The sequence below is a fragment of the Esox lucius genome, chromosome 6 (assembly GCF_011004845.1).
Source record: "Esox lucius isolate fEsoLuc1 chromosome 6, fEsoLuc1.pri, whole genome shotgun sequence".
Lineage (NCBI taxonomy): Eukaryota > Metazoa > Chordata > Actinopteri > Esociformes > Esocidae > Esox > Esox lucius.
The window spans coordinates 20,144,943-20,157,911 of NC_047574.1; the positions used below are offsets into that span (position 1 = coordinate 20,144,943).

The 12,969-nt window shown below is 41.3% G+C and overlaps 1 protein-coding gene across 7 annotated transcripts in view; it reads right to left on the bottom strand.

The window, feature by feature from the left end:
• cdh23 (cadherin-related 23) overlaps positions 1–12,969 on the bottom strand; it is a 306,221-nt gene that overhangs the window by 107,948 nt on the left and 185,304 nt on the right. For all 7 annotated transcript variants that reach the window (XM_034292848.1, XM_034292850.1, XM_020047355.3 and 4 more), the window contains exons 12-13: positions 4,217–4,366; positions 3,521–3,679 (exon numbers count right to left, since the gene is read on the bottom strand). In XM_034292848.1, the coding sequence (XP_034148739.1) occupies positions 3,521–3,679; positions 4,217–4,366 (309 nt within the window). The remainder of the gene's footprint in view (positions 1–3,520; positions 3,680–4,216; positions 4,367–12,969) is intronic.

Consider the following 12,969-nt stretch of genomic DNA (forward strand, 5'->3'; position numbering starts at 1 on the left):
ACACTGAGATTCGTCTCAAATAGGTCATATCCAGACCTAGCACTGAGATTCGTCTCAAATAGGTCATATCCAGACCTAGCACTGAGATTCGTCTCAAATAGGTCATATCCAGACCTAGCACTGAGATTCGTCTCAAATAGGTCATATCCAGACCTAGCACTGAGATTCGTCTCAAATAGGTCATATCCAGACCTAGCACTGAGATTCGTCTCAAATAGGTCATATCCAGACCTAGCACTGAGATTCGTCTCAAATAGGTCATATCCAGACCTAGCACTGAGATTCGTCTCAAATAGGTCATATCCAGACCTAGCACTGAGATTCGTCTCAAATAGGTCATATCCAGACCTAACACTGAGATTAGTCTCAAATAGGTCATATCCAGACCTAGCACTGAGATTCGTCTCAAATAGGTCATATCCAGACCTAGCACTGAGATTCGTCTCAAATAGGTCATATCCAGACCTAGCACTGAGATTCGTCTCAAATAGGTCATATCCAGACCTAGCACTGAGATTCGTCTCAAATAGGTCATATCCAGACCTAACACTGAGATTAGTCTCAAATAGGTCATATCCAGACCTAACACTGAGATTAGTCTCAAATAGGTCATATCAAGACCTAGCACTGAGATTAGTCTCAAATAGGTCATATCAAGACCTAGCACTGAGATTAGTCTCAAATAGGTCATATCAAGGCCTAGCACTGAGATTAGTGTCAAATAGGTCATATCCAGACCTAGCACTGAGATTTGTCTCAAATAGGTCATATCCAGACCTAACACTGAGATTAGTCTCAAATAGGTCATATCCAGACCTAACACTGAGATTCGTCTCAAATAGGTCATATCCAGACCTAGCACTGATTCGTCTCAAATAGGTCATATCCAGACCTAGCACTGATTAGTCTCAAATAGGTCATATCAAGCCCTCTTACTGAGATTAGTCTCAAATAGGTCATATCCAGACCCTAGAACTGATTAGTCTCAAATAGCACCCTATTCCCTATCACTGCCTTTGATAAGTCTGTGGGCTAAACTCAGGCAGCATAAAACAGTGATCTATGTATGGAATATGGTGCTATTGTAGACACATGCAGTTATCAGCAAAAAGCCCAAATAATAACTCTGGATTATTATTCATTACAATTCCTATTTAGTACTTTCAGACACACACCTGATAGAAGAGGCACAACATGACTATTGTGGAAAATCAATACTGTTTATAGTGTGTGTTCTCATGAAGTGGTGATTGCGACAAGAACGCCTGGCAATCTAATACCTGATAAGGCTTCTTCAAGATGTCTGGAGTGTGCAGGCACACACACACACTCAGCAAGACAGATGCTTGCATGCACCTGTATATGTGTGTTTAGAGCAACTTTTTTTAAACCAACTTTGGTAATAGGACAGTGTGGAGTCTGGACTGAGAAATAATTGGGCTTCACTATCTACAGCTCCACAATTGTATTTTTTCCATTGTCGGCACTCCCAGAAATTCTTCCCAAACCACCAAACGTAGGCCGCCCCAGAGGCAAAGCCGCTTCTCCCCATAAAAGGGAGAGGTTAGTCTTTTGATTTTGATTTCTCCCTCACCTTCTCCCCTCACCTGTCTCTTTTAGTTAATAAAACAACAACCAGGGCCTTGAACACATCCTCTGTGTCCAATCCCTTTGTCTCTCCCCATTACAATTCAATCACTAAATCGCTAACTCCCCAAACCCAGAGGGTGCTGGCCAACTGACTTCACAGTCGTGTCATTCAGGGCCACCCCCACCACATTATACCATGTCCAATTCCCAATGATTGCTTCGCCGTGTCACGAAAACACCACAGGAGGTGTAGGATACTCAAAGATAGAGGCGTGTTTTCTTCCAAGCACATCATGTCAAGCTGCCCCAATTATCCCAACACTCTCTCAACCAGGAAGTTGGGCTTCATGGAAGACATACTAGGGCTTCATAGAAGCATGAGACCTTAAGCAGGTCCATGCTGGCCACGTTTTATTAAGCCTTGGGCGAAAATGTCTATGCCTGAGGCTAAACTCGGCCTGAGCAGCACAGTGTGTACATGGGGGTGTAGTGCTGTTTCCCCTCTATGGGAACAGTCACTTTTCAATGTTTCAACATCCACACCAGCACATTCCTTCAAGCACCGCAGTTGGATCAGGACGGAACGGAAAACAAAAGTTTGCTTGCATGTCTGTGTTTGTGAGGTGTGCGTGAGCTTGTTGTGTGCGTGCATGTGTCTGTTAGGTAGTGTTAGAATTGCTTTGTATGTAGGTTTAGGCATTACATGATTTGTTTGGGGTTAGTTATTAGGACATGAATGTTAGGTTATTGATGGTAAGGTTAGGTTTGGGTTAGTGATAAAGAATATGCGTGTGTTTCTGGGTGTGTATAGAAAATCCCTGTCCTAAAACGTTGACATCATTATTCTATGTTTATTTTAAATGTGTTTGCCTATCTGTCTCTCTGTCTTGCTGTGTTTATGTCTGTGCGTGTGTCTTCCACACTGCAGACCAAGAAGCCTTATCAGGTATTAGATTTCCGGGTGTTCTTGTCGCAATCTCCACTTCATGAGCACACATTCTATAAACAGTATTGATTTTCCACAGTAGTCATTTTCTGCCTCTTATATCAGGTTTGTGTTTGCGTGTCTGAGAGCACTGAAATGAACTGTAATGAATAAATATCTAGAATTATTAGGTAGGCTCTGCCCAGATAACTGAGAGTGTTCATATTAGCACCCAATTCCATGGTGCAATACATTTGATCATGGTCCCAAAAGTTTACTCAGGTTTCCGGTCAGTTCTTTCACCAGAATGGGAATAGGGGAAGAAATCTCATGGCTAGGTCAGGATACAGAAAATGGTGATCTCTGGTCTTCAGTGGAACTTTGTGGGTGAAGGCAAGGAGGAAATAGGAGATATGCAGTCATGTTGATAAAACAATACCTCCTGTCACTTACAGACGAGAGGCAGTGATTAAGACAGAGTGAGAGTGCTGAAATATAAGGAGTCGAAGCCATGCTGCAGCAGTATATTATGTGCAGTGGGGACAGAGGATCAGATTGCTAGACCACTCCAGACCACAGGCCATGTTTTCGCCTGAGGAACACGTGTTTTGAGTTAACCTGGTTAAGGTGTGTTGTGACACTACAAAAAACATACAACAGTCTTCCTGTTTTATTATCTGAGTGAGGTTTCTTGTAAAATTGAGGACCAGCCAAATGTCCTCGTTTCACATGATTGTCTTTGGTTTACTGTCAGTTCTCACTTTAACAAAAAGCTTTGTCTGACTTGGGGTTAAGTTTTGGGTTACTGTATGTTTGGATTTGAGGTTTGAATTAGTCATACAATTAGGCTATGAATTAAGGTTAAGATTAAGAATTAAGTATTAGATTAAGAGGTTAGGTTAAGGCTAGGCATAAAGGTCAGATTAGCGAGGTTAAGGTAAGGTTAAAGTAAGGTAAAATAGGCGGTCCTCACCTTGATAGCAAAATCTACAGTGTTGACCTTACCTGGATATGTATGAGAGAGGTGCCTACTGGGGTGTTCTCCGGCAGACTGATATTGTACAGGGGTCTACTGAAGATGGGTCGGTTGTCGTTTTCATTGATCAGCTCGATGAAGATGCGAGCAAAGCCCACATGGTCTGGCAGGGACTCATTGGCATATAACTGAAATGAGAGCGCGGACAAACTCTGATCAATGACACGAACCTTCATGTTCTAGAAATGGTTTATGGAGTAAGTGGAGCCACCATAAAAGGTCAAAGAGCATGCCTACCCGTTTTGGAACTGCCTTGCATTCAGTAGGAGGGATTTCTGGGAGCTAGTCCTCAACTGACACAGTATGTTGGGCACATGCAGGAGGCCACCTTTGTTAATCTCATATAAGTGTACGGGGGGTTGAATGCAGGAGCTGAATATTTATTCAGGCAACATATTTCAAATTTCTTTGGTTGAGTGCTAGGTAACATGTTTACTCATCAAGGATTACGCATGAATATTCCACCAATACAAAATAAGCTCTGACCAATGGCAATAAAACAACGTGGCAAATAACTCAGTCTTAAAGGTTTGCTGCTCCTCCAATCGGTCATATATATTTTGTGTGGCATGTATACATGTGTGGGTTTTCTTAGAGTTTCTTCATGAGTGTGTGTGTGTGTGTGTGTGTGTGTGTGCGCGCGCGCGTGCGTACAGTTAACTCACAGAGAATCTGTAGCCGCGAATCGTCTCATAGTCCAGGGGCACGGCCACCCGCATGGTGATGTCAGCACGGCCCTGCACCGCCGTGGGGGAGATGGTGAAGTGATCGGAGTTGTTCCCCGTCAGGAACACCTGAAACATGCTGTTCACTCCCTGGAGACCGGAAACGGAGCCATGGAGGAAAGGGAGAGATAGAGGTCACAAGGAAAAGAGACGTAGATATGGTTAAAGGTTCAAAGGGATGACAAGAAAGCTGCAGTGTTAGATAAAGTGCTGCAGTGCGGAGTAAAACGTGTAAATATTCAAACAAAAACACCTCACTTCTACTGCTTGAAAGTATGTGAACCCTTTTAGCTAGTACAGATTTGTTTTGTTTTTTGTGTTCACCATTAATCTTTATCTAATCAGATCTTTTTCATCTGACAACAGGTTTATAGTTACCACATCTGTATGCTGGTTTAGAGGAAATCATGCAAAATAAAAACAGGAGTTAGTGCAAGCGCAAAAATAGGTGAACCCCAAGTTGGATTGGGAACTATGGAACTAGCATCAATTTGGTGTAACGCATACAGGTGAATGCAAAACACAGCAAGTCCAAAATTGACCTTTTTGGTGACATTCAAAACCGCTATGTTTGGCAAAAACCCAACAATTTCCACCACAAAAACAACCTTATCCCAACAGTCAAGCATGGCGATAGGAATTTCAAGATCTCCGTCTGCTTTTTCATAATTTTTTCGTCATCTTCTGTTGAATAAACATTGAAAATCTATTGTATGTTTGTGTCTGTGTCCTTTATTTGGAATGTATTATTTTGAAATGGAGTTGACAGAGTTTTATGAGCTTATTGTAATATTTAATACAAAAATTTATGACAATTCCTGTAGGGTTCACATATTTGTCACTTTCTAAATGTAGTAGTTTTATCCACTAAAATGTAGTGGTTTTACCCTCTGTACCATTTCTAACCACAAACAGAAACTAACTAAACAGTACAAAAATTAAATGGAAATGTATCTAAAAAAGACAAACTCACTAAAAGTAGCTACAACAGTTTGGATAATGAATGAAAACTGAATTTGAATGTACTTCTGAAACGAATAGAAATGAAAACCAATGCAAAAACCAATGCGTTTCTGCACTCCTTTCAAAATGTAATAACTGTAGCTACTACCCTGTGTCTACATTGACCACAAGGTTTAGCTAAGCGTATAGCATAATTCCGGTCGTCTTTTGGGGTTTTGGAGCAAATGTGTAATCATAGTAAGCTAGATTAACCAGCTGCCTCGTGTTTCGCGCTGGCCATCATCTTGAAATTATTAACAGAAATGTGCATCACTTTGTTGTCATTGCTAGCAACTGCTGATATGACATCCTGGATGTAGTTCACTAACAAGTCAATCTCGTCAAGAACGTTGTACGAGGGATTCATATATTACTCTTTTAATAAGCTTCATATGTTTGTCCACCAGAGATACTCACTTAAGCAAAATTATATGAATTAAGCTGCACTGTAGACCACTGTCATTTGGTTTAGGCTGGTTATTGTTCACACCTCGTCTAAGCATCACTAGAATATAAAACATATATAAGACAAAACCTCCACAAATGTAGTTTGTGAGTCAGACTTTATTCGTACGCTGAGTCTTTTTTCAAAGCAGTGAGAAATGGGAGAGCTCAATTGATGGCAATCGTCACACACATCTATTCAGCCCTTATCTGTTCCATCCAAGCACATTTCTTTTGGTATTATCTCAGCATCTCACTTCACTCCTCCACCCTCTCTCACCCCTCCTTCATATCCCTCAGGACAGACACCCCCACATCTTCCTGTAACGTTCACCCATATCTTCTCTCTGTCTTTGAGACACAGGGTCAGAGGTAAGAAAAATGTAGGATCAAAAAGACAGTTTCTCTGAGTGGCAGCTCTAACCCTCCCAAGACTGGTGGATTCCACACACATGCACTCACACGTGCACACACAAAAACACACACGCATGGCACGGTAATGAACTGTGTCTCGCCACCCGCAGCCAATTACGAAAGCCCCTTTTTCTATTTCTGCGGGAATCCATTTGCCTGCGAAACGGCTCGTGACGAAAGCGGAGGGAGAGCGATTGATCCGCAGAGGGAAAATTGTTTCGAAGTTCAATAAACATTTAACCTGGAGGGTTCTCCTTTTCAGGGATAATGACAAGCAGAGAAGAGAGAATGAGCAGGGGAGGGGAAATTTCAACCCATAGAAAAATACATACTGCAACTGAAGATTAGATCCTGGTGAGTAGAAACGAACATCAGCCCAATGACAGTCGACGAGCCACTGTGTGTGACCTAAATGGCGCCCTGCATAGTGCGCGTCTTTTAACGAGAGTTCATTATCTTGTATCTCCTATGAGTCGTCCTCTTTAGGTGTAGCACATAAAGTTCACCGTATTGCTTAACATTATGTAAATCGTAATTGGCGGTGTGACTACAGCATAAAGCAAATCTCCATGCGCTTCCCACCAATCTGCCTCTGACATAGCCGCCGTTTCCTCTCTTAAAGGGACGATTACGTCGTCAATGGCAGCTCATTGAAGCCATGTGTTTTACTCATAATAGTGTGTGTCTGTGTTGGGGGGCGGGGGGGGAGGTTGTGTGTGTTGAATATGTATTTGGTGGAGGAAACAGTGGCAGGACGATATGTGTTTCGGAGGAGAAGAGGATGTTTAAGGAGCCAAGTTGACAAGCATGACTATCTCAATCACTCCAGCTACACTTAGGTTCAGAATCAGTCTGACAACACAGAGTTTAAAGGCAATGTTACCACCATCACAGAGACCATTGAAGATAAACTGTACAATTGTGGACTTCACAGGAAATTATAGTCCACTATTGCACAGTTTTGGCTTATTCCCTGTGTGTTGTGGTGGTAGTGGGTGTACTAACGATTGTCCTGGACTTCACGGTTGTCTTACACTCAAAAAAAGTTAGTTATCCAGAGCTGTGTCCACATACTGTGGTAGATCTGAAGAAGGATTTGTTTTCACATACAAACAAAACATACCAAACACAAACTCAATGTTGAATTTGACCAGTATATATTTTGTCATGCCAGATTACAGGCGTTAGATTCCCCGCCAGCATACGTCCGGGAACTATTTCAGCAGCACTTGGTGCCTCTGGCTCGGTAGACAGTGATGGCCTTCTTCAAGGTGAGAATTTCACCGTATTCACAGTGCCGAATCCATCCTTTAGCTCCAGCAAAGGTTTTCTTCCAAGGTATTCAATTACTCCTGAAGCACAGCGGATAACATGAAAACGTGTGAAGAGGACCGGTGTCTGCAGTCCAAATGGCCCCCTGTTCCCCACATACTGCACTCATTTGCCTAGAGTCATAAGCTCTGATCAAATGTAGTGCAGTTTACGGCGAATATTGTAGGATGTCAATTGGGAGGTGGATCATGGGTCGATGGCAGGGGGCATTACGTTTGGCGGTTAAAATGGCCCCTTGCTTTTGTTTTTCATCAGGCTGAGAACCATTGTGGCTGACGGCTGGCTATTTAAAAAAAAAAACACCCAATATGCAGGGATGTCACCTCAAACTGCCCATAAACGTAATTGTCCATCCATTTGCCTTTCTATCTCTCAAAAAACTCTTATAAAAACGTCCTGTCAGACGTGGCTGTGGCAAAGTTTACTGGCGAGTTTTGCGCTGAAAGTTTTAGATTCGAGCGGGAGAGGAGTGATGACGGGAGAGCTCGGTAACTACCACTTCTGCCAGCCAGGCATTCAGAAAGAAACCTCTCTCGCAATCTTATTTTTTTTACATGTGAAGAAGAAATGATTAAACCACCATAATGTAGGGTGTGTGTGTGTGTGTGTGTGTGTATGCTTGTTTGCAGTGTGGTTTAGTAACACCCCCTTGACTGCCATGAACTCACCAGCAGAGTTGAAAGAGTTAAAAATATTATGAACACACAACTTTCATGTGAAATCCCGCTTTTTTTGGAATGGATGTGCATATGATACGTTTGCGTGCATGTCCTCACACCAAAAATGTCATGTTACACATTTGTGCACTTCAGTGTCTTGCCATTTCATCAGCAACCAACCTCCATTGGCCTTTACCATTCTTGCCAAATAGTGAGTTTATGAATTAGTGCATTTGTCAGTGTTTCACATTTTTGTACATCAAATTTGTACATGCCAGTATGTATGCATCTTGGGGAGTGAGTCCACAATATATCCTTTGGTTGTTTTAGCCTATATTTATTGTCTATGTAACCTCATCTAACTTGCGTCCTAAACGAGTGTGCACTTCATTTAAACACATTAAACCCATAGGCACTGTTCAAAATAATGCACTATATAAGGGACTAGGTGGCTAAGCTGGGGTTGAATAGACAGTGGTTGGTGATGGGCTGGTCCTGGCTTATGAAGCATTCACTACTGTAGATCTGGTATTAATCCATTTCAGTAATGTATTGCTGTGGTGTGGTTGTCCATCTTGAACCTACACAGTTTACCTTGAAAGACCAATGGAAAAAAAATGTAATGCATCAATTATGGAGAGTTGGGCCAGTAGTTGCATTGACTGAGGCATGCTGGGAGGATTCTGGGATAGCCAGATTATCCTACATCATTTAAATCTCCAGTTAGGTCAAAACTTAAATTGCAACAGAGTCAGTATGTTGCCACTAGTGAATAGCGCAAGCAGCCGCCAACGTTTTAAACACGTTGACAAATTTGCTGAGATGTTACCACAGTAAACCTACCATCAACGTGAAAAGCACAAAAAAAACCACAAAGTGCCTTTTCTAGGGCTGTAACGGTGCACATATTCATAACCATAACGTCATAAACGTCTCCGCACATAATCCCAAATGAATACATTTTCAAAATGTTTCAAAAATAAATAGCTAGCTACGCTGTTTTAAATAGCTCTTAAATAAGTCGAACTGAGCTGGAAAAAAAACATAAAAGGCTATTCTGTTTAACACAGAATTAACCACGTTGTAATTGAAATTGAAATAATTTTTGGTGCTTTACCAACTGTTGTTTTGTGAGCCAAACTTGAGATAGAACAGCTAGTTCTACAATGGCAAGACTGTTTTGATCAACCGACATTGTAGAATCCTCCAGCTTTGTTTAAATCTCCAGTTTTGCAGGATTTTTACATTCCCAGTTGGGCATGAGTTTTACATTCCAGTACAACGTCAGATGGATAGAGACCTGTGGATGAAACATTAACCGTACATCGCCACAAAAATGTTCTAAACAAATACACCAGCATCTTCTCAGCAAAATCAATATCCTCGAAGCAACACAGAAATGGAAAGAAACAACTGAACTTCATCCTCCCTATGCATTAAAGTCAAATTGGGCTAAAAACTATTGACAAGGGCAATGAGTGTATAGCTGTGTATATGTGCCTGTAATCTGTTTGAAAAGAGGGTTTCATCTCCTGCTAAAGTACCCAAGCCACATTATGAATGTTCCTCTTTTACCTACTTCAGCAAACAGATAGCACCCACACATATATATCATGTGTGTGCCGTGTTTGATTATTGTACTTAATTTTTTATCGTACTCTCATCAGGCATTATACATTCTTAGATTCAAAGGTGATCTTCTGTAACTGTTGACAATACATCTTGCACTGTACTGAAAATTTACCAAATTGTGACCCTCAAACCCCAATATATACAGTACCATATCGTGGCTTAGGCATACCACTGCACCCTAATCTGCTCTCTGTATTCATGCAGCCTGAGCCTGACCAGGCTAAATAAATTTGAAGAACAATGAGTACGTTTATAACCGCCCGCCCTCTCGCCTCCATTTCAGCAAACACAAGACCACGATCACTCTAAGAAAGCCCAACGGAAGTAGTAATTGAATTGGCCAATGCAACCTGTTTTAGTCTCGCTACAGATTGATAGACCTCCCGAGCACTCTAGAGTCTAACAGTGACACCCCATTACATTACCCCAAATGAGAAGTACCGTGCTACAAGCACCCCTATTTTGAGTCTAACAACCATCTAGATTAGGGATATTCAAATCTGGACATCGATGCCAGTTCATCTATTTTTTTTCTCCATTAAAACCATCTAATCAGGGACTTATTGTGACCTGGGATACCAAGTTTGTGCAATTAATGATGATGAAGAAAAGAAAACCAGCAGGCTCCGGACCCGGCAGGGCAAGATCTAAATGCCCATGATCTGGAGCATTCATTCTGCTCCCCCAGAAGCAAAACGGAAGAAAAGATTTAAACAATAAAATAAATGTTTTCTAAATATTTTATTTTATATTACTAAGCCTATTCCTGTTTGTGCTCACAGCAAGCATTACATTCTGAGTACCAGTCTCTTTAGCTTCCAACCCTGGTGGTCCACTCTGACCAGTACGCCAAAGGTTGCTAGAAGCAGCCTTCAGTGAATATTGAAACCCCATTTACTTTTTGTTCACATTTTATTGTGTTACATAGACATTTTATTGTGTTACATAGACATTTTGTTGTGTTAAAGACAACATTTAAAAGAGATTTAATTAAGTCTTTATTATTTTTTTTAACAACGGCCTTCTTCATGAAACGTGCGTACAGTCAAATTTGATCTTAAAATGATCGTACGAAATACGGAATATATCATATACAAACGTACCATGATATTAAATATTGCATCACTACCGTAGGCTATAATTGTATTATTTATTCATTTCACCTGATTCAGCATTTTCTGTCTTATTTCTGGTGTTTGGGCTTTTGTAATGTTTGAAATGCCTTTGTGCTTGTTATGCACTTGACTAATATACTTGCTTTGCCTTGCTTTTCCTAAGTCAATCAGGCCGTATCGACATACTTGGAGATCATAAATGGTTGTTAGAATTTCGGTGGCTGACATCTTGATTAGCTAACAGGTCTTAAATTGACTACTGAGAGGATAAATAGTTCAGTAGTTCTGGGTCGAGCCATAATCATGGCAGAGCTTGCTCTTTTAAAGGACTTCTGCTCTGGGCTGAGACGCAAAAATGTTCTTTAACTGCTGATTTTTTCATGGAGAATGATGAATGGTTAATTAGCCGTTTTCAATTTTAAATTATGTTGAAATCTGTCAATTCCTAGGCTGCTTATCGCCACACCTGCATCATTTACGGGTGTGGCATATGTAAATAAGGACAGGTGCAGCACGTTCTCGCATCCACAGCTTTATACGATTTATCAATCTGTGATGACATATACGCTAATTCAGTTTCGTGAAACACTCTTAGAGATGATCATCTCTCCCAATGTTCAAATTTGAGATATTTCCTGAGAAGTTTTCATGAATGAGGGCCAATGTGTCCCAAAGTTTTCCAACATAAATACACAACAATACAACAATCATACACCACCTGACACTAACTGGTTCAATCAGCAAGGATTTAAATAAAGAAATTACCTGTTAGATCAAGGAAGAACTTTAAAAGGTCGCCATTGAGAAGAAAAACATAACAAAGGACCATCTGATCAATCAGAAACACTCTCGAGGAAGTAGGCCTGGATCTGCCATCCACTACCATACACAGATTTCATCAGCTGAACTACAGAGGCTGTATTGCAATGCAAATAATAGCCTGTTGAACTCTGGAATATGGTACTTTGGACTGACTGGTATTACAATGCATTATTATTACAATGTGTCAGATTGAGGGCAAAAGGTGCAAAAGGTGTGGAAAAAAACATAGAACTAGCTTACCAAATGATCTGTGAAAAAAGGTGGGGGTGTTATGTTTTGGACATGTATGGCTGCCACTGGAAGAGGCTCACTTATGTTCATTGATGGTATACAGTAACTGCTGATGGCAGTATTACTATACATTCTAATTGCAAATTCTAACAGATACAATCAAATTCTTCATCAAAAAACGAATTGGATGTCACTTTACCTTCCAGCCAAACAGTAACCTTAAATATACTGCTAAAGCAACTAAGGCGTTCTTCAGGGCCAAAAAGTGAAATGACTGGTCAGCTCAATCACCTGACCTGAATTCAATTGAGCATGCAAGACTGAAAGCAAAAATGCCCCAAAACAAACAGGAACTGAAGATTGCTGTAGTGTAGGCCTGGAAGAGCATCACCAGGGAAGATAACCATTGTCTGATGTCTCTGGATAATGCTGTAAGAAGACTAATCAGAATCGAGGAAAAGATGAATGGAGGAAAATACAGACAGTGCCTGAGCGCTCAGGACCTCAGACTGGGGTGAAGGTTCACCTTCCAACAGGACATAAACCCAGAGCACACAGCCAAGACAGCGCAGGAATGGCTTCGTGACAAGTCTGTGAATGTCCTCGAGTGGCCCAGCTAGAGCCCGGACTTGAACCTGATCAGACATCTCTAGAGAGATCTGAAAAAGGCCGGGCAGTGATGTCCCCTACCCTACCTGAGAGAGCTTGAAAGGATCTACAGAGATGAATGGGAGAATCTCCCCAAATACAGGAGTACTCAAGGCTGCACTCGCTGACAAAGGGATCTGAAAACTTTCCGAAAGTCCTGTAAATTGTTGGTATTCTTGGATGTGCTCTCATCGGGCAGTACAGGCTCATATTCTCCCTGGGTCAGTGTTGCATCCTTTAACAAACACACTAAAAACTGATCTTCTGTAACTGTTGATAGTAAATTTTTGCCCTGTAAAAAAAGTTACTTTCGCCTCACCTTCCTTATCTTTATAACCCCTTCTACTTCCCTCTTCTTCGCCTCCTCTTCCTCTTCCCCTCCCCCTCCTCTCCA